This window comes from Pseudoliparis swirei, chromosome 8 (genome assembly GCF_029220125.1).
Source record: "Pseudoliparis swirei isolate HS2019 ecotype Mariana Trench chromosome 8, NWPU_hadal_v1, whole genome shotgun sequence".
Classification (NCBI taxonomy): Eukaryota; Metazoa; Chordata; class Actinopteri; order Perciformes; family Liparidae; genus Pseudoliparis; species Pseudoliparis swirei.
This window is the reverse complement of record NC_079395.1, coordinates 15,034,249-15,062,123: the sequence shown is the minus strand read 5'-3', so window position 1 is coordinate 15,062,123 and position 27,875 is coordinate 15,034,249. Positions and strand designations below refer to the sequence as shown.

The following is a 27,875-nucleotide window of genomic DNA, read 5'->3' as shown; positions in this document are numbered from 1 at the left end:
AACATGAGAAAAGTGGAGTTGTTGCAGTTTTTTAATGGTATACTTAAAAAACACTTAGGTAAAAATAAATGTAGTCATTTTTTTGGTAAATATAGTTAAAAAGATTTGGTTAAAATTCAGATGTGAATTAAAGGATTCCTATTCAACTAAGTCTGAACAAAAACACATGTGCAGAAACACACGCTGGATTTAGTATTTATATTAAACATTTTATAAGTATATACACTATAGTTTCTAGCTAATGAGGCCTTTCGATGGGATGTATTTCGTGATGGATTTGTCATTTGGTTATTTTATTGATTTGTCATTGTAATCCAAATCCCTTGCAGTGTGATATTGTTGAACAACAGGACAGTAACCTCTTACCCCGTAATCGCATGTAGCCCTTCTCAGATGTAAAACTTTGCTGAAATACAGGCTGGTTATCTACCATATGCGTACGATCCGTTGTGTTTGCACTGGTGAATTATAATCCACGGCTGCAGGAGAAATGGCTCGGTGCCAGGCCTATCTTCCCAGTCAGCGCTGGTTGCGTCGGGCCGGAATGATCCGAAGAGAAGCGGTGCTTTCCCTGATCATGAGCCGCGTCACATGGTCCAGACTGAGTCCAGCCACTGTCTCTCCATTCACTTGCAGAATTTCATCACCGATGCCGAGCAGACCGATGTAAGGGCCTTCCCCTCCACCGTCACCTACTTTCTCTACATACACACCTGGAGAGGAAACAAAGACAGGCAAGGACACGTTAAGGTAAAGGAGCACTGGGCCTGTGTGAGAACCGAGGGGAAATATCGAATTTTAATTGAGAAAAAACGTTGGAAGTGGAAAAAGGAGATAGAGGAAGCCTTTGTGTTCACTGCACCACAACACATATAAGCCGACACACAATATTCTAATAAATAACATATAACAGCGTTACCCTTATTAAAAGCATTGCATCTGATGACCAATTTAACAGCCAAGCCAATTAATTTATATCAGAAAATCAAACATTTCAATTATATTCTCTTTCTCTTCTATGTCCATTCAGTGTGAAGATACACAGCCTGGCAGTGAGCAAAGGAAAGGAAGTCACCACTAAATTTAAATAGCAATTAAACCAAGCTCCTCATTTAAGACGGTAAGAGAATATGGATTAAAAAGAGTTACCTGTGTCTGGTCGACCTTTGCCCCTTGAGATGACGAAACCAAAGGGACCATTTGGGGGTCTGACGAGTTCAAGGAGGAGGGTCCCATGAGGGAAAGCCTGGGTGACCCGGCCCACTGGACGCGCAATCCTTGAGGTAAGTAAATTCTCAACACTCAGGGCCCTGTGAAGCTCGATCTGAGGGCTATCAGGACTGCAACGGCATACATTCAGATCCAGCCATTAGAAAGCGTAAGGATTAAAAAAGTGTAGAATTAGTTGTTTTTATTCCTCTCCGTCTTTCCTACCACTGCAGTGTTCGGTGCCACTCACCTTGGTGCCAGGCCGTACTGTATCTGCACTTCTCCCAGTATTGTTGAACGCTCTGTTCTTCTCTCTAAACTCTGCACCGAGGAGGCTTTGCGCAGTTGGGCCAGTGGCAGCACCTAGTGGCAAATAAGTGGCACTGTCACAAATTGTGTTTTTCATATTGGCAACAAATTCATCAGATTGGATTTTGTAAGAGTATTTTTTAGCTCTAACTCCCCTTTGAAACTAACAAGTGTATGTTTGGCAACTCACACACACATAATGCAAACACAGGCTGTGATTGGCTGCAACTGAAAGTTGGTTAAATCTGCTTCGTCTTAGCTGCCAAAAGGAAAACAAGGGGGGCGACCACAGACAGTGGAAGGACGCATGGACCGCCTGTAATGCATCATCCGTACAGGCAGAGAGGTCAGTAACACTGAAGAGCCTCGGTTAATCCACTGTGGCACATGAGTGGTGAATACTGGAACTGGAAGTTTACAGACATGTAAATAAGATGTTTTCTTCCACATCTATTTGAAATAAAACAAAAGATGACGGCAGCACATCGGCCCTGAACAAAGCATGATAGCGTCGCATGAGAAAAGTCTGCTGCTCGTGCTCACCGTGTTGAGGGTTTGCAGTGAGGGCGTCCTCTGCATGCGGATGGCGGGCTGTGGTCTGCGCGTGGAGCTTGGGGAAGCAGAGCCGACCCGCGGGCCGGAGGGTAAACTGAGCTGCTCCATGCTGCTGGAGTGGCCTCCTTTCACCAGTCTACCAACGCTGTTCAGACCAATGGAGGAAAAGAAGCGACGCAGGAAGAGCTTTGGCCGTCCATCCAGCTTTCTGTAAAAGGTAAGTTTAACACTGATTTTTTTCTCTCAGTAATATAGACTGAAAATGTATTGTAGTGTAATTACATTTATACGACCGATAAACAACCAGAGAAAAGGTTTTGGATGATTTTGCTTCCAGTGTTAATATTCTGCTATACAAGGCCTTAACAAGTGAGGGTCGTCGTGACCAGAAGAGGGCAGGGTTGTTCACAGAATAGTTTAATAACAACTTCAATGTGATTGTAGGTCAGGTTTTTAATCTTCTAACTGCTACCAATCTGGCACAGTCAAGCCGTTTTGGGAACAGCATGAAGGGGGAAAGGATTTAATGTCTAAGCTATGATGAGCGTGGTTATCTTGGCTTACCTGGAACCGTCAGAGTTCTCCTCCCATATGGCCTCAGCTTTTAGATGTTCTGCTCTCAGCAGCTCTGCTCTGAGGTCCTCAGCCCGAGACATAGACGGGCCTCGTAAAGCAGAACGGAACTCAGGACCACAACCAGGTTCCCCGAGACCTGGTAGAAAAGGATGTATATTGTGGATATCAAAAATCCTTCTCAAATATCTTTTCCCATTCTATTCTGTTCTGGTCCATTCTTTCTTTTTGGTCAATTATATTCTATTGTATCATGCAACATTTTAAATGATATTATGTGAAATCTAGCTTTTAAGTAAGAATGTAAACCCTGACATTATAAACTCAGAGAAAATGCACCGGGAGTGTGATGATGTAGCTTAAAGAGCAGTATATGACATTCAAACAACGATTATCTATGTAAAGATATAGTGGAGTACCTGAGCAGAGAATGAATTCACTCTCCCTCTGTGTTGTTATCCTAGCTTCTATTTTCTTTTTTTACATAGCCGGGCCGACCGCGCATGCTTTTAGTGCATGTATGTGCATGTGAGCGTGTCTACACGTCTCTCCTACGGCGGTTGCAGCTGTTTTTCCGTCCTGACCTCCAACTTCGTTCCAGAAGAGTAGCACCCACCCCCCGGTTCCCCTCAGGTAAAGCCTGCTGGTTGGCAGCACAAAGCCGTAGTTGCTACAGTTAGCTCTCTTAGAAAAGTTAGCTAAGAGAGCATGTTCACGTTTCATTTAGTTAATGTTCTTATTTTAAACCCAACCATTCTGTTTTTTCAAAACATATCTCAGTGCTTTGGTTGCCTAAACTTAAGCAAGTGTTTTCACAGCGTTGACCATGGTTTACTATGAGGGGCCGTGAGGGACATTATTCAGAATACCCTCTCACACACACTACTGAAATGCTCTCACACACACTACTGAAAAGCTCTCACACACACACACTACTGAAAAGCTCTCACACACACTAGTGAAATGCTCTCACACACACTACTGAAATGCTCTCACACACACTACTGAAAAACTATACGCTCACACACACTAGTGAAATGCTCTCACACACACTACTGAAATGCTCTCACACACACTAGTGAAATGCTCTCACACACACTACTGAAATGCTCTCACACACACTACTGAAATGCTCTCACACACACTACTGAAATGCTCTCACACACACTAGTGAAATGCTCTCACACACACTACTGAAATGCTCTCACACACACTACTGAAATGCTCTCACACACACTAGTGAAATGCTCTCACACACACTAGTGAAAAACTATATGCTCACACACACAACTGAAAATCTCTCACACATACTAGTGAAAAGCTCTCACACACACACATGATATGAAAAGCTCTCATACACACATATAAAAATTTCACTTGAAACGGAAGGCATTTCACTTGAAACGGAAGGCATTTCACTTGAAACGGAAGGCATTTCACTTGAAACGGAAGGTGCAGTGTTGCCAGGTCCGCGGTTTTCCATGCATTGGGCAACTTTTGAAGTGTTGCCGCGGGTTGAATTTTGTGTCCGCTGGTTCGGGTAGACCTATTTTGCATGCAGATTACATGAATATCTTTCAATAAAAATCCATATTTTAAATGAAATAATTTATTTATACCCAAATCCTACCATAAACTGCTTTTAATGCTGGCATACTAAACATTTGGTGTTACTTTGTAGATATTACAATACATTTGGTAATGATAGCAATGCTGTTGGACTTTAAAAGCAGTGTATATGGTTTGGCACGGGCATATTTTGAGTTCTGATATTGGGCTGGTTTTATTGGCCATTGGGCTGGTTTTGTCACACAGACCTGGCAACCCTGGGAAGGTGTTTCAGTTGAAACGGAAGGTGATCAAGGATGGCAGATCAACCATGTGCTCAACAGCCCTCAAGCAATTTTGCAGAAACAACGGCGTTGCTAAACAACATATTGGCCTCAGCGGAGACAATCAGAACACTGTCTAATGCCTCAACTGTTCGGCAGCAGCCGGTCGTTGCAGCAGCTCCAGGTGTGGATACAGTAGACAGCCACCTAGCAGCTCTCTTTCCGTCCCGGCAGCGCAGCGGCGTGCCATTGTCTGCTGCAGGTACAGTCAGGAGCAACTGTGCACCTGCACCCCGCTATCAAGCGCAGCAGCACTTCGGCGCATGGACATCAAAAGGCATGAGGAGAAAAAGGTAATTACACCTAGTCGCAGTTTGAAATTATCTTTCATATTACCCTCGTGTGTGGTTTGCTAGCTGGCTAGTTCACCCCTACGACACTAGCCTAGCCTACTGTATGAATAAATAAATGAATGAACGAACGATATTAAACTCGAAGGAGTAAATGTGGGAATTAGGTTAAACTGAAACCAGGAATGGCGTATACGTGTATGAAATGTACGATGAACATTGGCTAGCAATTTCGCCAAGCAAATACCAAAATGTTCGCGGGAAAACGAGAGGAAATATATAATGTTAAAGGCAGCTGGAGGGTTAGTTCTAGGGCTGCAACAACGAATCGATAAAAATCGATTATTAAAATAGTTGGCAACGAATTTTATTATCGATTCGTTGTGTCGCGATTATTACAGCGCTCAATAAGTCACGGAGTATAAACAAAGTTGAGTTGAGCGCAGAGCGGCGCAGGAGAAACAAGAGCGGAGGGAGAGACGTAACGCTGCGTTGTGAGAGCCAATCAGCGCTCAGCTGCTCCTCTGTTGATGAATCTAATTGGCTGCTGCTGCTCACGTGGCGCTGGATGCGGAAGTCATTCACGTAGTCGGAGACATTCACGGAGCTAAGTGCGCCTACGGGTGATGTTATGAACCCAGACACCAGGGCGCTACATGTCACGACGTGTGTGGCATTTCCACAAGAGTATAACGTAGAAAACGTGGTTATTTATTCCACGGAGAAAGGCAACGGAGATAAGCCACGACGCTACTCGCTGTGTGCGCTGCGCGTGCAGACAATATTTAACGGAGCGGAGCAGCGCGTGAGCTCTGATCGGGCGCTCTTTAAATGAAGTATCGATACTAAAAATATGCTAAATCACATCGTTTTTAACGTACGGTACTTTGTTAGCATCGCTACACCGTGCAGCGTGACAGCAGCAGATGTAGCGGACTAACATTCAAGCTAACCTAACTTCCCAAACGCTGTCGACATCTGAACGCTGATTGGCCGAGACGCGACACGTCCATCAAAGATGTTTTATTGCGAAGAGCACCACTTCACATTTTGTCCGCGTCTCACTGCAATCTCAACGGCAGCGGGCCAGGTGAGAAAAATAATAAATCGGAACGCGTCTCTGATATTGTTCAGGGGTCCACATGGGGACCACTGCTCAGGAGAGGAAAGCTGTCAGTCTGTTTGTGACGGTTCATCACCATGGTGACCAGTGAACAGGGTTCATCACCATGCTGACCAGTGGGTCTCCAGGACCTTTCCATGACTTTAAACCAAATTTCCATGATTAAACATTTTGTGAAAACTCTGTCTATACGTGACAAAGTGAGAAGATGTAGTATTTAAACTAACAATGAGAATTCCAAAGCATACCGTATCTATACCGTGTAAATTAACATTTGAATAAAACAAATTTGCATGACTTTTCCAAATATTTTGGGATTTTATTTTTTTCAATTACTTTTCTAGGCCTGCTAATAGCCATTTAAAAATTCCATGACTTTTCCAGGTTTTCCATGACCGTACGGACCCTGTTTTGAATAAAGGGTTGAAAATTAAAGTTTTTTTATCCGATTAATCGATAAAATAATCGATTATTTTATCGATTATCAAAATAATCGTTAGTTGCAGCCCTAGTTAATTCACAGCCAAAGGAGGGTCGATAAGGGTGACGGTTAGTATTTTGCTCTTGTCAAACTGGACGTGTTTAAGATATCTATTGTTTGTATGTTGTTCTCGACTGCGGTCTCTGTCTTGTATTTATCTATGTTAGCATGACTTAACGTGCAGTGGCTGTTTTCATGTCGTCTTAAGAGTTACATTCTCATTTCAGAGCTAGATCACAGCAGCATGACCATTTCAACAAGGACGTAATATTACTTCCCAATCCATCATGGGGAATAGTGTGCAAACAAAATCCAAAATTATGGTTACACAAACATGGGCACATCCTCAGTGCCTTTGAATTCCAGAAGGCCTGGGACCACCAGACTGTTGTGGAATGCATCAGAGATGGTTTTGGTGTGCACATTCCAGAGGATGTCAGGTAAAGACTTTTTTCTTACTTTGTAAATAATATTATAATAATCTTTATTTATAGAACACTTTAAAGAACAAACACAGGTTTACAAAGTGCAATCATGATTATTACAAACATAATACAATAGCATTTGTTATAAAATGTACATGACTCGGTCACATACCTCGTAGGAGCAAGAAACCAAGGAGACACACAGACTCACACCATCGTACAACAAACGACATAGCCTAAAAGCTTTTTTGTTGTTGTAATATCCCCATCTTCTTTGTAGCCTCCAGTTTCTAATGGCTTGTGGCAATAAGCTGGTGTCCCTAAACTCCAGGAGGGCCAGGAGCTGAATGGAATGCTAATCCATAAGATTTTTAAAACCAAAGGCCTGTATGTGAGACCATCAAGGACCATTTTAGTAAGTTTGCTTTCTTTCTTTTATTTGTTTTTAATACTTTTCACTGAATAGAATTGTATCTTTCGAAAATGAAATGTAAACTGTTTATTACTTGTAGCAGTATACAATATATACAATTAAAGCAAAGGTTTGAGCGCAATCAAACCAGAGAAAAGCACAAACAAAGGTTCCTTGTTTTAATCGGTCAAACGATAACTTGTTTCTAATATGGTTATTTAATTTCAAAGTTGTGATTTTTGCTTTTGATATATATTTTGGTCTTTCTTTTCTGTTTAAGACTGACTCAGATGAAGAAAATGAATGTTCCAACATCACTACCAGATCAACATTAAGCAGTTGTGCAACTGCTAAGGACCAGGATGATGACTGTTTGGAAGTTTATGGTTCACAAATCCACACTGGCAGACCTAGCACCACCAGGGTTGCTACAAGAGCAATGAGAAGTAGGGATGACCCCTGTACTAGCAGTCAGGATGGAGATGGAAACCCTGGCACTGGCAGTGGTGATGAACATGGCTATGGCATCACACGCCACCAGAAGTGTTGTTAGAAGGCGTACAGCAATGCAAGGAAGTGGCACTAGTGGTCACGATGGAGGCTGTCTTGCAAGAAGTGATGGCAACCCTGGCACAAGCGGTGATGATGGAGGCAGCCTTGCAAGAAGTGATGGCAACCCTGGCACAAGCGGTGATGATGGAGGCAGCCTTGCAAGAAGTGATGGCAACCCTGGCACAAGCGGTGATGATGGAGGCAGCCTTGCAAGAAGTGATGGCAACCCTGGCACAAGTGGTGAAGATGGTGACTACTCTTCATATTTGAGACTTATGGCTGCTCTTCCTGATGACTCTTCAGATGATGAGGAGTTCAACCAGGCTATAATTGCCAGTATGGAGAGTCAAATGTGAGTAGCACAAACACAGAATGTGTCAACTATTGAGGATGATGTGATCACATAGTTGATATGAACTATTTATTTTAAGATTATTTTGTCATATCTGATCATTTGTTTTTGATGTTGTCTTTATAGTGTAGAAAAGGTCCCGGTTCAAGAGATACTGCTGGAACTCTCAAGCAAAATCAACACAAAGCAACAGTGCAAATTTAATATAAATCGCTCTGCTGTCTGGGAGGGAGCCGTGCGAGGATTTCAAAGGGTGTCCTATAACCCCAACTTGATGATCTGCGTGAAATTCTCAGATGACATCAGAATCAGAATCAGAATCAGAATCAGAAACAGGTTTATTGCCAAAGAATGAATGTTTTCACAAACAAACGAGGAATTTTTTTTGGTGGAAGGTGCAACATTTGGACATGACAAACAACAATCAACGCAAGGAGGGAGGAGGAGTGGGAGGAAGAGGGAGGAGGAGGAAGAGGAAGGAGCGGGAAGAAGGAGGAGAGAGGAAGGTGGAAGAAGAGGTGGTAGTCCTGGGGTGACAGTCAGTCAGTCCCGGGTCCATTGATGAGCCCGACCGCCGTCGGAAAAAGCTATTGGTGTGGCGGGAGGTCGTGGCCATGATGGACGCAGCCTCCTCCCGAGGAGGGACTCGAACAGGAGTGTCCAGGGTGGGAGGGTCGGCGACAATCTTTCTGGCCCGCTTCAGTGACCTGGAAGTGAACAGGACCTGAGGGAAGGCAGATTGCAGCCGATAACCCTCTCGGCCGAGCGGATGATGCTCTGCAGCCTGCGCTTGTCTTTGGCTGTGGCTGCAGGGTGCCAGGCGGTGATGGAGGAGCAGATGATGGACTCAACGATGGCGTAGTAGAACTGTACCATCATCTTCCCTGGCAGGTTGAATTTCCTCAGCTGCCTCAGGAAGAACATCCTCTGCTGGGCCTTCTTGGAGATGGAGCCGATGTTCAGCTCCCACTTGAGGTCCTGGGAGATGATGGAGCCCAGGAAGCGGTAGGACTCCACAGCGTCGGGGAGTCACACAGGATGAGAGGGGCGGGTGGGGCTGCATTCCTCCTGAAATCCACAACCATCGCCACTGTCTTCAGGCGTTGAGCTCCAGGTTGTTCTGGCTGCACCAGGTCACCAGGTGGTCAGTCTCCCACCTGCAGGCGGTCTCGTGCCCGCCCGAGCTGAGTCCAATGAGGGTGGTGTCATCCGCGAGCTTTAGGAGCTTGGCGGGCTGGTGACTGGAGGTGCAGCTGTTGGTGTACAGGAGAACAGCAGAGGGAGAGAACACAGCCTTGGGGAACCCGTGCTGGTGGTCCGGGAGCCTGAGACGTGTTTCCCCAGCCTCACGTGCTGCTTCCTGTCGGTCAGGAAGTCTGTGATCCACCTGCAGGTGGAGTCGGGCACGTGCAGCTGGGAGAGCTTGTCCTGCAACAGGGACGGGATGATGGAATTGAAGGCAGAGCTGAAGTCCACAAACAGGATCCTGGTAGGTTCCTCGGGAGTCCAGATGCTGGAGGATGTAGTGAAGGGCCATGTTGACTGCATCGTCTGCAGACCTGTTGGCTCTGTAGGCGAACTGCAGGGGGTCCAGGAGTGGGTCGGTGATGGTCTTGAGGTGTGACAGGACCAAGCGTTCAAAGGACTTCATGACCACAGAGGTCAGGCGACGGGCCTGTAGTCATTGAGTCCTGTGATCTTGGGTTTTGGGACGGGATGATGGTGGAGGCCTTGAAGCAGGCTGGAACGTGGCATGTCTCCAGGGAGGTGTTGAAGATGTCGGTGAACACCGGAGACAGCTGGTCCGCACAGTGCTTCAGGGTGGAGGGGGAGACGGAGTCCGGGCCCGCTGCTGCGGGGTTCTGCTTTTAAACAGCCTGTTGACTGCTCTCTCCAGGATGACGAGGCGTCGCTGAGTTGATGGAGGGTGCTCCAGAGGTGTGAGCCCTGATGGGCTGGGGAGGTGGGCTGATGGTCTGTGGCTTGTTGGTGGGGCTGTGGGGGATGGTCTCAGGACTGCTCCATTGTCTTTCAAAGCGGCAGTAGAACTCATTTAGCTCGTCTGCCAGAAGCACATTGTTCATGGAGTGGGGTGATTTGGGCTTGTAGTTGGTGATCTGCCTGAGCCCTCTCCAGACAGAAGCAGAGTCGTTTGCTGAGAGCTGCTGTTGCAGTTTCTCAGAGTACAGTCGTTTAGCATCTCTCACCGCCTTGCTAAACCTGTATTTGGACTCTGTGTACAGGTCCTTGTCCCCACTCCTGAATGCCTGGTCCTTCTGCAGTCTTAGCTTCCTGAGCTCCGCTGTGAACCAGGGTTTGTCGTTGTTATAACTCACCCTGGAGCTGGATGGAATACAGCTGTCCTCACAGAAGCTGATGTAGGAAGTTACAGCCTCTGTGTACTCATCCAGGCTGTTGGTAGCAGTCCTGAAGACATCCCAGTCAGTACAGTCAAACACGCCCGTAGATCCTCCAGAGCCTCACTGGTCCACTTCTTGAACTTCCTCACCACAGGTTTGCAGGGCTTTAGTCTCTGCCTGTATGAGGGAATCAGATGAACCATGACGTGGTCAGAGTTTCCCAGTGCAGCTCGAGGGACGGCGTGATAGGCCCTGCTGATTGTTGTGTAGCAGTGGTCCAGAATGCTCTTCTCTCTGGTAGGGCATTTAATTAACTGTCTATATTTAGCGAGTTCGTGGCTGAGGTTTCCTTTGTTAAAATCCCAGTACAATAACTAAAGAGTCCGGAAGGTCCGCTCCACACGCCGTATCTGTTCAGCGAGTGTCTGTTGTGCCTCGTTCACGTTCCCCTGCGGCGGCATGTAAACTCCGGCCAGGATGAATGAAGCGAACTCACGTGGGGAGTAGAAGGGTTTGCAGTGGATGATAAAGATTCCAGGTCCGGCGAACAGTGCTGTAGAATCACCGTTACGTCGTTGCACCAGCCGTTGTTGAGGTAAAAGCAGATTCCTCCACCCTTTTTTACGGAGAGCTCCGAGACCCGGTCCGCTCGGAACAGCTGGAAGCCAGCGAGCTGGAGCGCAGAGTCTGGTATCGAGCCACTAAGCCATGATTCCGTGAAACACAGAACGGAGGATGAGGAGAAGTCTCTGTCTCTCCCACCAGCAGCTGGAGTTCGTCCAGTTTGTTGCACAGTGAGCGGACGTTGAGAGAAATATGCCCGCAGCGCTATACGAGATCCCGTTTCCGTAGCCGCAAAGCGCTCGAACGTTTCCCTCTCCGCCGTTTCACACGTGGGAAGGTGAGCACACCTTTACAAAATGTCCAGTAACTCCACAGAAGTTAAAACGTTGGAAGTAAATCCGCTGAGTTGTTCCTGATATTCAAGAGCTCCTCTCTGGTGAAAGAGCTCTGGGAATCCCAGCAGAAAACAGTATTTAAAACGAAAACAATAAAAAACATCGCGCACCAACACACCGAGGCGACCTTTCGCGGCGCCATCAGGTAACGAGGGGAGAAATGAGGAAGGGATTGATTTAGGAGGGCCAAGGAGGGAATTCTTGAGGCTGCTGATGGAGACCATGGCCAGGTCACCCATGTTTGAGGGGAAAGAAAACAGCAAGAACTTGGCTCTTGACAGTGCTGGTAATGACCATTTTAATTTTTTGTAATCTTTTTTTTTTACATACAACTTTCAGCTTTTGAACTGATTTACAATGTATTCAATGGCACAATGAAATCCATGATTTTATGTGGTAGTGGTCTTATGTATTTATCAATATGACATTTCCTTTTATCCTGTTGTTTTGAAGCTCTAAGAGAGGACGGTACTACACAGCTGGCAGAGCCATTGCTGTAAGCAGTACATGGTGGTCCGCCACCAAACTTCCTCTCGCCAACAATATTTTCTCTTCTGGTTGATGGTTCAGCAAAGCCAGTGCTAGACGACATAGCTGACAATGAACTTTTGGAAAAGTAAAAAGGTCAGTTGGTAGTCTAAATGTTATCTTGCATTAAAATTAGGTTACATTATAATATTCTCTTGCCGTTTTCCATTTGAGAGGAATACCAATCCAGCCCAGTCTGCTCATTGCTGAATGCTCACTTCCTATAGGTTGTCGGCAAAGTGTATTTTCCTTATTGTTTATCACATTGTAGCTATCTGGAAGAAAACAAGTTAGGGCACCCTTGTTAATTATGCAGACGTCCAGTGTCTGGGTTCTTACTAATAAGTAGCCTCCATAACAAACTATCCTGATGCTCCTTGTGATGCTAGGTATCTGAAAGTACAACCCTTGAGGACCTTGAGATGACAACGGCACCTCTGCTTGACTACTTGGCCAATGCAGGATGTCTGAGGCCTATGCGCTCTATAAGAGACAGATTTGCTGGTACATGACATTGTCATGTTCCAGATCATCCACAGGGTTCAAGGTCCATTTCAAAGGTATTCAGAGGTGTTGGTTGTTTGCAGTCAGATTAATCAGAGTAGCAATCAGAATTTTACCCATAGACCAACTAAATCTATTATTTGTATATAAAACTAAGTAAATTTACAATGCACAAGTGAATTAGGAACCCTAATTAAATTCTTCAAAATTCCATGTTATTTGTACAGATTCTGTGAAGGACTGAAAACGCTTGGGGTTCTGGAGAAAATCCAAAGGCATCCAGACAGCTTCGTCCCCTGCTCTGTCATGAGCCAAGCACACTGACTGCTGACCAGATGGATGATGTTTTCAGCATTTGGCTGTCTCCAGAAGGAGCAACAAGAGAGCTGCTGAGGAGATAGTCGTTACCTTCTGGAGAGACTATCTCCAGGATGCAGAGGGTAATTGACAGTTTAGTGTATAAGTAAAGCTATGTGTCTATTTATATTTTAGTGTTATTGTTTTTGTGTGTTTTGTGAAGAAAAAATACTTGTGTAACAAAAACATTATAGCTTAAACTTACTTACTTTCTTGGTTGTAATGTCATCAAGTAGCACCTTTGAGATTGTTAAAAGATGAAAGGTGTTTTGTAAATATATTGCTATAAGAGTTATTCAGTTTTTCAAGTACAATACTCTTATTTCACAATTTATTTAGTATCAAATGAGTTGCTGTTTCATATACATGCTTATTGGACCAACTACCACTTACAATGTTTTTCTGTTCTTATAGAGGAAGAAGGGCCATCCAAACTCCAAAAATATTGGCCTTTGCAACTGGAGCATCTGTGCTACCACCGATTGGCTTCTCCAACTCCTTCCATCCAGTTCATCCAGAAGGAAGATGACGACTTCTCCGACCCCAATGTTCCTGTGGCCAACACGTGTCAACTGTCTCAAGTTGCCACTACATGTTTCATATCGGCTCTTTAAGGAGAAGTTCGACTTTGCAATCGGAAACTCGTATGGGTTTGGCAGGGCATAAACATATATGTGTTTGAAAAGGAATAAAATGGAACTGTTCTTCCCTCACACTGATATTTATGAGCCCGTTTCCACTGTGATAACAAAATTAAGATCCTGTCAGTCATAATTATGAGATAGTATCTCATAATTATGACTTCACTATCTCATAATTTCGACTTACGATCTCATAATTATGACAGCATCTCATAATTATGAGATAGTAAGTCGAAATTATGACTGTCTCATAATTTCGACTTCACTATCTCATAATTATGACTTAGCATCTAATTATGAGATACTATCTCATAATTATGACTTAGCATCTAATAATTATGAGATAGTGAAGTCATAATGACTTGCAGGATCTTAATTTTTATCACAGTGGCGAAACGGCTTCCATAGATATTGCCTTAGGCAGTTACGTTAAAGTTAAAGTATATTGAGTCATTTCCCCCTCTGTCTCTTATCCGTCCGTGTCTTATGTGTCTGTCTGTTTCTCCTCTGCCTGTCTTTTTGAAAAAATGCGTTCACAAATGTTTGTTCATTTTTGTGTAATAAAACAATGTTAACTTTAACATAACTCTTGTAATTCACTGAGAAAACTGCACAGGTGAAGTAAACAATGTTTTAACAAAACCTTACATAACATGCATGTTTTTCAGAGAAGAAAATGCAGAAGAGAAGAAAACACATCTATTCCATGGTTCCCATCATTTTCAAGTGGATTCACTTGTCGAATACTGTCCATTGTGGTCTCATTAATCGTTACATCAATGTCTGGAATTCTAACATCATTATTGGTTTGAAGTTCAGGTAATGGCCCTTCTTCATCAATGCCATAGTAGTTATCGTCATCAAAATGTCATTTATAACGGGATGGATTCCTACATTGTTTATGACCCCTGTATGCCACAGCTGAAGAGGAGTCCTCCCCCCTTGTGTGGACAGGCCGTGGTTATTCCACTGGTTGATAAATTCTGTTACTGCCCTTTCAATTCTTGGGAAATAAACATAATGCAGACAGAATAGATGTACTTCATTCAATGAGTCCAGTATACCTGCTCCTCCATGAAGTTAAACATATTAATAAAGTGTCTAGATACAACTCTATTCAATTCTGCCCATAGTCTCTCAATCCTTTGGTTGTGTACTGAAACTCCTGTAATAACACTACGACTGTTCAGTCCTCTTCTTTCCAACATAAACTGGGCAACACGTATATTTTCCATACCATGATCACATCTGACCCGTAAGGGCAAACCAAAGTTGTGTACTCCTCCCAAAAATAATGACAAGACACTTAAGGCTCTGTTGTTAGATAAGCACCGTAAGTATATAATGGTCCGACTGAAGCCATCAACACAGCCATGAAAGACCATCCGCCATCTAATCAGCTTGTGGTTGCCGTCAAAATGCCTGTTGGGAGATATAAAGTACATTAAATAAAAACATATATAGGTAAAGCTTGCAAACTGTTGATTACCTTTATTGATAATACAAAATAGTTACTAGTCAACTTACCATAATTGGTTGGGGCCTGAACACTATAGACCCTTGGCGTATGGCATGGCGTCTAAATGACCGCCCAATGGGATCCACTTGATCGAGGCTCTGTCTGACCCGCCAACGCTGAACCCTTAAGCCACGTGATCTCAGGCTTCCAAGAACGTATGCTTCACCTGCATTTGGAGTGTTCTGTAGTATAGTCGTCACAACGCTGTCCAGGTCTTGATTTGACAATATTGCATATCTTAATGGCTCAACTCCCAGAGTTTGTCTGTGTCTGTATAGGGTTCTTCGACTGATTCCAAAGCACGATGCAATTCTCTGCCATGTCATACCAATGGATACACAGTGAGCAATCTGTTCGTCTATGCTGTATCGGGGCCGACCTGGATGGCCAGTCAAGATTGTTGGGGGTATCAAATTGTTGGTCACATCACTGGATCCCTGTCTGGCCTCATGTTCATGAAGAAAGTTGCGAAAGCATCTATACAATGATCCTAGTAGATTACTCACATCACTATCATCATGATTATATCTGGACACAGCAAGAAATGCAGATAGAGTTCGTGTATGATCTTCAAGCTCTCTATAAAGCCTCTCCTGACCGTAATTGTTGGACTCCTCACGTTGCAATGACTCAATGCATTGCAGAGCACTAGTAAAAAAACGTACGATATCGTCTTCGTTGCCTCTTACCTCAAAAAATAAAGTTTGGACGTGAAAAACAAAGAGGATCAGGTGAACATGCATTGTGTAAAAGCACATACACGGATGGTAGTCCTCTACCGGATCCTAGACATATATATATATAACCCAGCGGACACAAAATTCAACCAGCGGCAACACTTCAAAAGTTGCCCAATGCCGCGGGAAAACCGCGGACCTGGCAACACTGCACCTTCCGTTTCAAGTGAAATGCCTTCCGTTTCAAGTGAAATGCCTTCCGTTTCAAGTGAAATGCCTTCGTTTCAAGTGAAATTTTTATATGTGTGTATGAGAGCTTTTCATATCATGTGTGTGTGTGAGAGCTTTTCACTAGTATGTGTGAGAGATTTTCAGTTGTGTGTGTGAGCATATAGTTTTTCACTAGTGTGTGTGAGAGCATTTCACTAGTGTGTGTGAGAGCATTTCAGTAGTGTGTGTGAGAGCATTTCAGTAGTGTGTGTGAGAGCATTTCACTAGTGTGTGTGAGAGCATTTCAGTAGTGTGTGTGAGAGCATTTCAGTAGTGTGTGTGAGAGCATTTCAGTAGTGTGTGTGAGAGCATTTCACTAGTGTGTGTGAGAGCATTTCAGTAGTGTGTGTGAGAGCATTTCACTAGTGTGTGTGAGAGATTTTCAGTTGTGTGTGTGAGAGCTTTTCAGTAGTGTGTGTGAGAGCATTTCAGTAGTGTGTGTGAGAGGGTATTCTGAATAATGTCCCTCACGGCCCCTCATAGTTTACTGCCCTATATGCACCGTTCCCAGTGCGTCAGAGAGTGATGTCGGGGGCTCTGACAAAGCGTCAGTATGTGACGAGTCGGGGGGTTTGAGTTAACCAAAGTTCTTTCTCCACTTATCCACAGAGGCCTAACGCGTAATCAAGTACTGCAAAGCATAATTTTTTAAGATACTGGCAGAATTTACCTTGTGAGCATTACATATACACATATATATGTTCATTGGGAATAATCATACAAAAACATAAAATGTATATTAATGTTCAAGAGTCTAATGCTTATTTTATTTTTTACACTGTACATTTTGAATTAAATGAATGCAGGACCTTTTATAATATATTGAACAGGAAACAGTCGGTGTTGCTCCTGCTTTTCCAGAACAGTAAATGCTCCTGTCAGAAAACAAACATATCATTCTATGCGACATGGCAGAGGAACTGAACTCTACACGACCCTCCGTAGGAACTGAAATGTCTCTATGTCTCTGCTCATCCCCGGTGTCCACTCACCTGCTCCATCTGGAGTGGCATCCCAGAGTTCAGCAGCTGGTAGGTCAGTGGTGAGCCGGGCTGGGGAGTACCTCAGGGTGGAGGGCCTGATACAGGGCACGGGGTTGCTTGTTGCAGGGGTCCCTTGGGTCAAAGCCACTGCACACTCCCTTCTTGCATCTGAAGAGTCCAGGAGGGCAGAGTGCTGGGACCCTCCCTCGCCTCCCTGATTTGAGGTCATCTGGAACTGAACCGTGGATTGACCTGCAGCTGAGCGATTCCTCGAACTTGACTTCAGGGCTGACTTTATAGGCAACGATGGAGGAGGTGATTCTCTCGGGCCACCAGAGGCCTCCAGAAGATGAGGTTCCAGAGAACCGGGGCTATCTCTGCTCAAATGGACCCTGTTCCTGGGATTTGAGTTGCGACGTTGAGCCCAAGACGGACCGTAGGGGCCATGGCCAGACTCCAGACGACTTTCTCCTTTCCTGCTCCTTCTCCTAAGTTTCCCAAAGCCTGATGGTTTCCACCCGGTGTTGCTCTCTTTGTTTTCCCCCAGAACGTAAGCTCCTGCAAACGTGACTTTCGGACGAGTGCTTACCTCCGGCTTGTTATGAGGCACCCGGCGAGGAGACGCTTTTCCCCGTGGGTCCTCAGGCTGCTGTGGCTCAGGGTTCTTTGGCTCTGATGGTGATGAGACTGGCTGAGGCTCCTTGACCACGGAGCCACATGCCTCACATTTCTTCACCAGCACTATTATCTCTTTAATCACTGTTGTGGGTTCACCACTGACACACACAACTTCTTTCTTCTGTGAAGGAGGCAGAGAGACACTTCGATTGTTTCTGCTCCTCTCTGAACCGCTACTGCTAGAATCCGTATTACTTTCTTTACTCTTGGACTTGGGCGTCCCGGTCCTGCTACGCTGTCTCACTCTATCCAAGTATCGAGATTCTGCTTCTTTCTCCGACTCATCCTCAAAGCGCACCCGTGTGGGGGAACAACCATACCGTCTCGATCGACCGCCTTGGTCACCAGGGGAAGTGTCTTGGTTGGAGATAAGAAGGGGACCAGACACAGTTTGAGCTGCATGGTCTTCTTTGGTTTGAACGGCTTTCTGCACATGCGTTGGGATTGGAGACTCTATTTGCTGCTTCCTTCTGCAAGCAATGACACAGAAGTGCATATTAAAGTCTGTAAGAGAGCTACACTTGTGTTTTACTCATATGTAAGTTAATATTTTATGAAAGTGAAGAAAAACTATACATTTAAGTGGGATTTAATGTCAGCCATCCCACAGCAACATGTACGGGAAGGAAGTTTATTGTCTTTGTAAAAACATACAACAAAATTAAGTCCCAGATAGCCCAGATAGATAAAAGACTTCTTCAAAATAAGACATTTTTGGTGATTAAATGAACAAATGAATGACAATAAATTGCAACGGGAGATCCAGCTCATGTAGGAAATCTGCTGTGCAGTCTTGGATGCAAAATCCAATGCAAATTATCCTAATTGTCCTGCAGATATAAGGTGATGAGAGCAAACACAACTATGTGACACTATTTCATGAGAAGAACCAGACCAAACATGTTCTCAACATTGTCCGCTCAGTGTTTGAAATGACAAAGCACAGTCAAGTTCCAAAGCTTCAACTTAATTTCAGTCAGCACTCAGCACACACTAGCTGAATGAAAATCGTTATCACAACACTGATTCGTACCCTTGCACATGTGCGAAAAAGAAACGCACAAACACAAGTGGGACATTCACAGTCTCGAACGTGAAGATGCCAAAGAGGTCGGAGCCCACATGAGTAGACATAGCCAACTTACACGGTGGATCTCTGCTCAGAATGAGATCGTCTGCAGGGGCGATCGCTTTTAATGTGATTGGAGCGAGCCTTGAGTCGTGCTCGCTCCAGAAGAAGCTTGGCTTGCTCATGTCTCGGGCTCAGAGGAAGATCATCACTGATTACAAGAAGTGACCTGACGACAAGCAGAAAGATGCAATAAATCAGTTTGGTGATTAAAAAACAAAACAGCAAGGGAACGGATAACGTAAATGTCATCTAACAAGTTTTTATTGCCATCTGTTTGAGTGCAATTGAATATTTGACAAAGTCTATAAATGTGCAACGCGTATTGTGTGTTGTGACATACAGCGACATCATATTCCCCGCAGATTGACTTAACATAGAGTGACCCTCATTAACACTATACACCAGAACATATTCTGTGAATATCTATGGCCATGGTGTATATTTTATTACATTGTTTTATATATATATATATTGTATATATATATTGTATGTATATATATATATATATATTGTCTCAAAAAAGTGTATATTTTATTACATTGTTTTATATATATATATTGTCATGATGTATATTCTATTACATTGTTTTATATATATATTGTTAATACTTTCTTCTTTTTTTTGTGTGGATATTGTATAGTTTATTCTCATTCTTATTCTTTTTTTAGTCTGCTACTGCTGTCGGGTGTTTTGCACATAAGAATTTCACAAACCGATTATACTTGTATAAAAGGGGATGTGACAATAAAAACTTGAAACTTGAAACTTGGTGAATCAAGCTGTATCCTCCTAAGCTGTTTTATGTAATACCAGATAGACTGGGGCCTGGTAGAGGCGGTGAGGAGCAGAGAGACACGTCATCCTTCCATCCTTATGGCCAGCAGCTAAGCTGCTCTGCATTGTGCTTCATCTGTACTTGTCTTTATCCCCTGGCCCAGTGATAAAGATAGCATGATACACAGCCATGTGGATTATCCTTGTCATGGACTGAGTGTGATTCTTTTTTTTTCTGGGTGTAAAGAGAAGAACATATTGTGTTATAATAGATTACAGACAAACACCGTATAAATAGCAGTCTGTTTCAGCTGTTTTATGCAGTTAATAAGAACACTGACCAGCAGGCCCTCTATAACTAACGTGGCCTCTAAAATATAAAAGATCAAATGAAAGACTGAGCAGATGAACAATTAAAGTAATTCAAATACATGGTGGTGTTATTGCTTAGTTGCACATATGTGTTCAATAAAAATGGCGATTTATTATAGTTTTGTGTCTCTTAAAGTACAATTCTGGAAGAATTAGTAGATTTTTTTCTCCCGGAAAGAATATGGTTCTCGCTATCCAACGCACTAATGGTTTGGTAACTCAAACTGATTAGCAGTGTACAACATCGATAACCCCCTTTTGAGTGACATGATGTAAGATCCCAGGAATGGGAGAGGGGTGGGATGTTTGCTTTGTCTCTCTTGTACCACAACAATTGTATTATAGTGGCTTTGTCAATACAAATAAGAATAAAATACTTAACGTGTGACTCCTTCAAGAATGATTTATGTTTTTGTGTTTACAAGGTTTTAAGACTTTATCTCTATTGGAAAGTAGCACAGTTTGCAATAAACGGCGCTTTATTTCATAAACTTATTTTGAAAGAATGTCAGCTCCATCTATATTCTGTAGTTGATATCCATAGTTATTTATAAAAATATTCAATGATATGTTTGTTTGACACTAACAGCTTCAATCCAGGAAAAAAACAAAAGTTGAGCTGTAAAAGTGGAATTTATGAAAGAATGGAATTTATGAGAAGAGGATATAAACAGTGCATAGAAGTTGTATGTCTGCACCCCCACTATAATCACATAAACCAACTTTGCATTGCTCACCTCAAATAGGGTTCAAGTTCCTGAGCCAGAATGCCGGAGCTGTCTAGACCCCCATGGGCACCTGCAACCAGCATAAAACAGAGAGGATCCGTTCATATCACAGCAGATCGGACATGAATAAAGTGTGGGTGGAAAAGCTTTAGGTTTTACGCCTGCAATACATGGATTTCCTGTCTTTGTTTCGCTCAATATTTTGCGAGCCTAACCAAGTGTATTATTCAAAATATGGGTTCAGTTCTTATTTAGTGTACCATGCTGCGCTTGCATGGAGAAAATACTACTGCCAAAAGAGCCATCAGCCATGATGTGACCTAGATGGACTTGTGGGTATTAAAATAATTGGGTCTTTGTATTATTGTAAGGATTTTCGTAAACCTTCATACCATTAGATTCAGTGACAGTCTCATAGGTTATCCCTGACTGATCCTTAATGTCCGTCAAAAAAAACCAAGTTATGTAACCACAGAGAGACGGATAAAGACAGATTCCCCAGAGACAACAGGGAGAAATCACCTGATCAGAGATTTGTCGATTGGATTGTACTGACTGTATTGGTATCAACGCACTCACACGTACACACAGGACAAATACACAACATCATAATGGGAAAATACATAATTTTCCACCTTACATAACTAGAAATACATTCATTAGCGCACAGATAGAGATACAACAACATTGACACTTCCCCCACCGCTCTGACTGCTAATAATAGCAGCAAACTCATTCATATCTGCACTGATGGCGCCGCGAAAGGTCGCCTCGGTGTGTTGGTGCGCGATGTTTTTTATTGTTTTCGTTTTAAATACTGTTTTCTGCTGGGATTCCCAGAGCTCTTTCACCAGAGAGGAGCTCTTGAATATCAGGGGAACAACTCCAGCGGATTTACTTCCAACGTTTTTAACTTCTGTGGAGTTACTGGACATTTTTGTAAAAGGTGTGCTCACCTTCGCCCACGTGGTGAAACGCCGCGGAGAGGGAACGTTCGGGCGCTTTGCGGCTACGGAAACGGGATCTCGTACAGCGCTGCGGGCATATTTCTCCAACGTCCGCTCACTGTGCAACAAACTGGACGAACTCCAGCTGCTGGTGGGAGAGACAGAGACTTCTCCTCATCCTCCGTTCTGTGTTTCACGGAATCATGGCTTAGTGGCTCGATACCAGACTCTGCGCTCCAGCTCGCTGGCTTCCAGCTGTTCCGGGCGGACCGGGTCTCGGAGCTCTCCGGTAAAAAAAAGGGTGGAGGAATCTGCTTTTACCTCAACAACGGCTGGTGCAACGACGTAACGGTGATTCTACAGCACTGTTCGCCGGACCTGGAATCTTTTATCATCCACTGCAAACCCTTCTACTCCCACGTGAGTTCGCTTCATTCATCCTGGCCGGAGTTTACATGCCGCGGGAACGTGAACGAGGCACAACAGACACTCGCTGAACAGATACGGCGTGTGGGCGGACCTTCCGGACTCTTTAGTTATTGTACTGGGATTTTAACAAAGGAAACCTCAGCCACGAACTCCCTAAATATAGACAGTTAATTAAATGCCCTACCAGAGAGAAGAGCATTCTGGACCACTGCTACACAACAATCAGCAGGGCCTATCACGCCGTTCCTCGAGCTGCACTGGGAAACTCTGACCACGTCATGGTTCATCTGATTCCCTCATACAGGCAGAGACTAAAGCTCTGCAAACCTGTGGTGAGGAAGTTCAAGAAGTGGACCAGTGAGGCTCTGGAGGATCTACGGGCGTGCTTTGACTGTACTGACTGGGATGTCTTCAGGACTGCTACCAACAGCCTGGATGAGTACACAGAGGCTGTAACTTCCTACATCAGCTTCTGTGAGGACAGCTGTATTCCATCCAGCTCCAGGGTGAGTTATAACAACGACAAACCCTGGTTCACAGCGGAGCTCAGGAAGCTAAGACTGCAGAAGGACCAGGCATTCAGGAGTGGGGACAAGGACCTGTACACAGAGTCCAAATACAGGTTTAGCAAGGCGGTGAGAGATGCTAAACGACTGTACTCTGAGAAACTGCAACAGCAGCTCTCAGCAAACGACTCTGCTTCTGTCTGGAGAGGGCTCAGGCAGATCACCAACTACAAGCCCAAATCACCCCACTCCATGAACAATGTGCTTCTGGCAGACGAGCTAAATGAGTTCTACTGCCGCTTTGAAAGACAATGGAGCAGTCCTGAGACCATCCCCACAGCCCCACCAACAAGCCACAGACCATCAGCCCACCCTCCCCAGCCCATCAGGGGCTCACACCTCTGGAGCACCCTCCATCAACTCAGCGACGCCCTCGTCATCCTGGAGAGAGCAGTCAACAGGCTGTTTAAAAGCAGAACCCCAAAGCAGCGGGCCCGGACTCCGTCTCCCCCTCCACCCTGAAGCACTGTGCGGACCAGCTGTCTCCGGTGTTCACCGACATCTTCAACACCTCCCTGGAGACATGCCACGTTCCAGCCTGCTTCAAGGCCTCCACCATCATCCCGTCCCAAAAACCCAAGATCACAGGACTCAATGACTACAGGCCCGTCGCCTGACCTCTGTGGTCATGAAGTCCTTTGAACGCTGGTCCTGTCACACCTCAAGACCATCACCGACCCACTCCTGGACCCCTGCAGTTCGCCTACAGAGCCAACAGGTCTGCAGGCGATGCAGTCAACATGGCCCTTCACTACATCCTCCAGCATCTGGACTCCCGAGGAACCTACGCCAGGATCCTGTTTGTGGACTTCAGCTCTGCCTTCAATTCCATCATCCCGTCCCTGTTGCAGGACAAGCTCTCCCAGCTGCACGTGCCCGACTCCACCTGCAGGTGGATCACAGACTTCCTGACCGACAGGAAGCAGCACGTGAGGCTGGGGAAACACGTCTCAGGCTCCCGGACCACCAGCACGGGTTCCCCCCAAGGCTGTGTTCTCTCCACAAAGTACTCTGCTGTTCTCCCTGTACACCAACAGCTGCACCTCCAGTCACCAGTCCGTCAAGCTCCTAAAGTTCGCGGATGACACCACCCTCATTGGACTCATCTCTGGCGGGACGAGACCGCCTACAGGTGGGAGACTGACCACCTGGTGACCTGGTGCAGCCAGAACAACCTGGAGCTCAACGCTCTGAAGACAGTGGAGATGGTTGTGGATTTCAGGAGGAATGCAGCCCCACCCGCCCCTCTCATCCTGTGTGACTCCCCCGTCGACGCTGTGGAGTCCTACCGCTTCCTGGGCTCCATCATCTCCCAGGACCTCAAGTGGGAGCTGAACATCGGCTCCATCTCCAAGAAGGCCCAGCAGAGGATGTTCTTCCTGAGGCAGCTGAGGAAATTCAACCTGCCAGGGAAGATGATGGTACAGTTCTACACGGCCATCGTTGAGTCCATCATCTGCTCCTCCATCACCGTCTGGCACCCTGCAGCCACAGCCAAAGACAAGCGCAGGCTGCAGAGCATCATCCGCTCGGCCGAGAGGGTTATCGGCTGCAATCTGCCTTCCCTCCAGGTCCTGTTCACCTCCAGGTCACTGAAGCGGGCCAGAAAGATTGTCGCTGACCCCTCCCACCCTGGACACTCCCTGTTCGAGTCCCTCCCCTCGGGGAGGAGGCTGCGGTCCATCATGGCCACGACCTCCCGCCACACCAATAGCTTTTTCCGACGGCGGTCGGGCTCATCAATGGACCCCGGGACTGACTGACTGTCACCCCCAGGACTACCACCTCTTCTTCCACCTTCCTCTCTCCTCCTTCTTCCCGCTCCTTCCTCTTCCTCCTCCTCCCTCTTCCTCCCACTCCTCCTCCCTCCTTGCGTTGATTGTTGTTTGTCATGTCCAAATGTTGCACCTTCCACCAAAAAAAATTCCTCGTTTGTTTGTGAAAACATTCATTCTTTGGCAATAAACCTGTTTCTGATTCTGATTCTGATTCTGATCTGCACATCTGCCATCTGTTCCACAGGGAATCAGCCAGGTTACTGTGTTTCCATACACCATCATCAGTAGACAGACAAAGTTGTATAAGACCCTTTTAAACGGCTTTGGTAGCCGGACGGTGCTCTAAGCAGATGAAATGTTGACATTTTTTTTTTAAAATAGCTTTTGAATGTTTTGGGGGGGAATGCTATTTCTGAAGGACTGAGCTGAATTGTTCTGGCTCCACTCAGTAATAGCAAGCAACAGACAAACAGCCAGAAACTATGACTGAGCCACTTGTAAAATGACGAATATGTCAACATACCAATATGCCTGTTTTTTTTTTATTACAGAATGTAATTTGTGGTTTACCGATTAAACAGTAATGTCTCAGTCAGAGTTGTTTTTACAGCACTTCTATGTAATACAATCCTTTCATCAACAAGCTGAAAATAAAAAAACACCTCAACCTTAGGATGGAGGGATCTTATCTCTGACTCCAAGTGTAACACCCTGTTCTGTTTCTCCTGTGTTCCGTGTCTCCTATGTCTCCTCTGTGTCTTCTCTCTTAATTGTTTAATTCCCTGCACCTGCCCTCAGCCACTCTTGTCTCGTTAGTGTCTGATGTCGTACACCTGTTTCCCCCCCTATATATTGTGTCAGTCTTTCTCTTGTCTCCTGTCATATTGTTGTCTCTAGTTCTGTGTCCTTTTCCCGTGGTCCTGTCCGTGGTCCTGGTTCTGCCTGTTGACCCTGCCTGCCCTGAACCTGGATTCTCTGCCTGCCCCGTTTGGACCTTATTTTTTTGTAAACTGTTTTGCCTCATTAAAGAGTGCTTTTTTGTTATTTATATTGAGTCCAGCCTGTCACTCTGCGCCTGAGCCTCACCCCGTCACAAGAACCTGACACCAATTGTGTTTCTCTCTCTTGTTATTCATTTTCATTTGTACATTTTTACTGACAAAGTTTTGACATGAAGTACATAGCCCTCAAGAGACCTACCTTTACAATCGTCTCCTGTGTCTCCGTAACAGCTGGCACTTTCCCCTCCGCTCTGCTCGCTCTCCTCTGTAAAGTTTTGGGTTCTTTCCCGTAACTTTACATACGCTCTCCGCTTCACCTTCGACTTCTCGTCAGCGGAGAGTAGCCCGCTGTCTGAACTGCACAGTTCTTTGGCCAGGTGACCAGTGTCTAACTCCTTCTGCTCACATCTGTCCAGGTAGCACTCCACACTGTCCGAGTGTTTGAACTCTGAGGATGTGTCGCTGTCATCCACCACACTTGCGGCATCGTTCCTGGTGCCGGTTTGGGCTTCCTGTTTGGAATACCTTTGAGGCTCTGTCGGTGCTTCTGTCTGAGCATGCTCCTTCGGAGGTAAAGTGGAGGGTGCGTTGTCGGGGGTAACACCATTTAGAAGCAGCGTTTCAGGGCGCACTACTCTCCAGAAGCCCTTGGGGGGCGCCCAGTGTCTGGTTGCCGTGGAAGACGAAGCGGCAGCTTTGGGAGAAGCAGGTAATGAGGAGAGCGCAGGTAGAGGAGGGAGAGCAGGAGGAGGAGGGGATGGGTCATCCTTACTGCTGCTCGAGTGATCAGACAGAAGACTCTCGAGACGGGTGCCCCCCCCGAGCCCACAAGGCTGGCATGTCAAATAACTGACCTGGTCCTCAGTTCTCTCTGACCTCTCGTCTTCAGCTTCCTCTCCCTCCCGGAGGACCTGCTCTCCTCGTGCTTCAGCTGGAGGGCTGTGGATCTCGAAACAGACTTGCACCTCAACCTCCTCCTCTTCATCACTACTGCTGAAGGTCTTCGAAGTGCCTGATCGCCAGGAGGGGGCGGGAGGAGAGAGCTGACCCTTTCCTCTGGGCCTCTGTCTGAGAAGGACTTCGGATGAAATCTGCCCAGCGGGACTGCTCACTAAAACATCTGCGTCCGGACGTTCTCTTTCTTTCTCTCGATCTCGCCCCCTCGCCCTCCTCTGTGTGAGTGACTTCACCTTGGTTTGTCGTGTGTGAACAGCCGAACTCTGAGGAGGAGGAAGCTGGGTGCTCAAAGAAGATGCTGGGAACACAGGCTGGGGGACAGGGCCAGTGATGAGTCCCCAGTTAATGGGAATCCCAGTAGGTAAAGGGGAACGGGATTTTGGTTGGATATGATCAACCACCTTTTCTTCCTCCATTGGCCGGTCATGCACAGACAAGTCCCGAAAGATCCTTTTGATAATAAAAGAAGATACTTTTTTTTATTTAGACGTGTGTACAAAACCATGTCTCCTACATCTGTTCGACATCTCTGTTAGCGGCTATACTTTCTGATCTGCCTGGTGAGGAGATATGTAATGTGGTTTCAGTCACGTTGACTTATCCACTGATTACTTTGCAGTAATCCTTTAGACTGAGAATAACAACTGCTGCCTGCAACTGAGCCCCTGCACACATAAACAAACATTATAAACGTGTGTTGTCAAGCAAAATCAATATTATGCATGAAACATAACAGTCTCTATACACCAGCAGAGAGAGGGGAAAAAAGTTTGAAATATGCATTTCTTAAGAAATTGACTTATTTAAAGATTCATCATATGAATAACACCAATTTCACAAATATAACTTGCATTATGAACAAAGTAAGCGTCACGACACATTCCCTAAATCCTGATTTAGTCACATAAAAAGTCGAACACACACAGTGCATGGTGTGCCTGGATATTCGGTGAAGAACGTGACCTTTAAAAAAATACTTCCAGCATTGAAAGTTACCATAAATGATAGTGCAACTGCACAGGTGTAAGTTACCATCCGTTCTATAACCTGCGTCGACGGTGCAAATATTTCTGCGCGCATCTTCGTGTCGGTCGCAAACATAAACGAAAAAACAACTTTCATCTCCGGATTAGAAGGAAAATAAGGAAACAAAATACCATTTTCCAACGTTACTCCAGATCGTGGCGATGCGCCTCCGCTCTCTGTCTACACTGTTCCCGGTCCGGCCAGAGTCCGGCGAGCCAGCAGCCTCTCCGTCATGATTGGTCCTGTAATCCTTTCAGACATCAGGAGGATTAGACTAAAAAATGGAATACAAAAATGCCTGCTTTGATTTGGTCCTTTCCTTACGAACCCGTTGCCGAGTGAAGCTCGTGCGCAAGTGCAGTGACACTGACTCCCTGCACACAGTAATAAGCCAATGATAACAACGATTACAAAATACAAAATAATGTATTGAAGGGCTTCAACCTATATAATGTACATCTCAAATAACTGAAGATTGATTCTTTTTTAAGAAATCAAATAGTTGATCTTTCCTGC

The 27,875-nt window shown here is 45.2% G+C and overlaps 1 protein-coding gene and 1 long non-coding RNA gene across 5 annotated transcripts; one reads left to right on the top strand and one right to left on the bottom strand.

Moving 5' to 3' along the window:
* Positions 1 to 13: 13 nt before the first annotated feature.
* Positions 14 to 27,861, bottom strand: si:ch211-13f8.1 (uncharacterized). 4 transcript variants are annotated; one of them, XM_056420997.1, is made up of 11 exons: positions 27,491 to 27,861; positions 25,576 to 26,998; positions 20,665 to 20,725; positions 18,795 to 18,947; positions 16,981 to 18,119; positions 16,798 to 16,863; positions 2,638 to 2,785; positions 2,062 to 2,281; positions 1,460 to 1,572; positions 1,150 to 1,340; positions 14 to 713 (listed from the first exon to the last, which is right to left on the bottom strand). In XM_056420997.1, exons 2-11 carry the CDS (start codon positions 26,747 to 26,749, stop codon positions 520 to 522), a joined length of 3,459 nt encoding a protein of 1,152 aa, XP_056276972.1. In that variant the 5' UTR covers positions 26,750 to 26,998; positions 27,491 to 27,861; the 3' UTR covers positions 14 to 519. The 4 variants fall into 4 exon arrangements, with proteins under 4 accessions (XP_056276972.1, XP_056276973.1, XP_056276971.1 ...); XM_056420998.1 differs by having other exon boundaries at positions 25,576 to 26,783; XM_056420996.1 differs by having other exon boundaries at positions 25,576 to 27,861.
* LOC130197996 (uncharacterized) lies at positions 4,622 to 7,168 on the top strand. The gene is made up of 3 exons (XR_008832553.1): positions 4,622 to 4,831; positions 6,660 to 6,872; positions 7,138 to 7,168. It is a non-coding gene; the product is annotated as an uncharacterized LOC130197996 (long non-coding RNA).
* Positions 27,862 to 27,875: the final 14 nt, after the last annotated feature.

Excerpts from the sequence above, each read along its gene's own strand:
- si:ch211-13f8.1 (XM_056420996.1), bottom strand. The coding sequence starts at position 26,749 with ATGGAGGAAGAAAAGGTGGTTGATCATATCCAACCAAAATCCCGTTCC. Across the intron at positions 20,726-25,575 it reads CACAGGAGACGATTGTAAAG|GTGCCCATGGGGGTCTAGAC; the intron begins GTAGGTCTCTTG and ends TGCTGGTTGCAG. Across the intron at positions 18,948-20,664 it reads GAACTTGAACCCTATTTGAG|GTCACTTCTTGTAATCAGTG; the intron begins GTGAGCAATGCA and ends GCTTGTCGTCAG.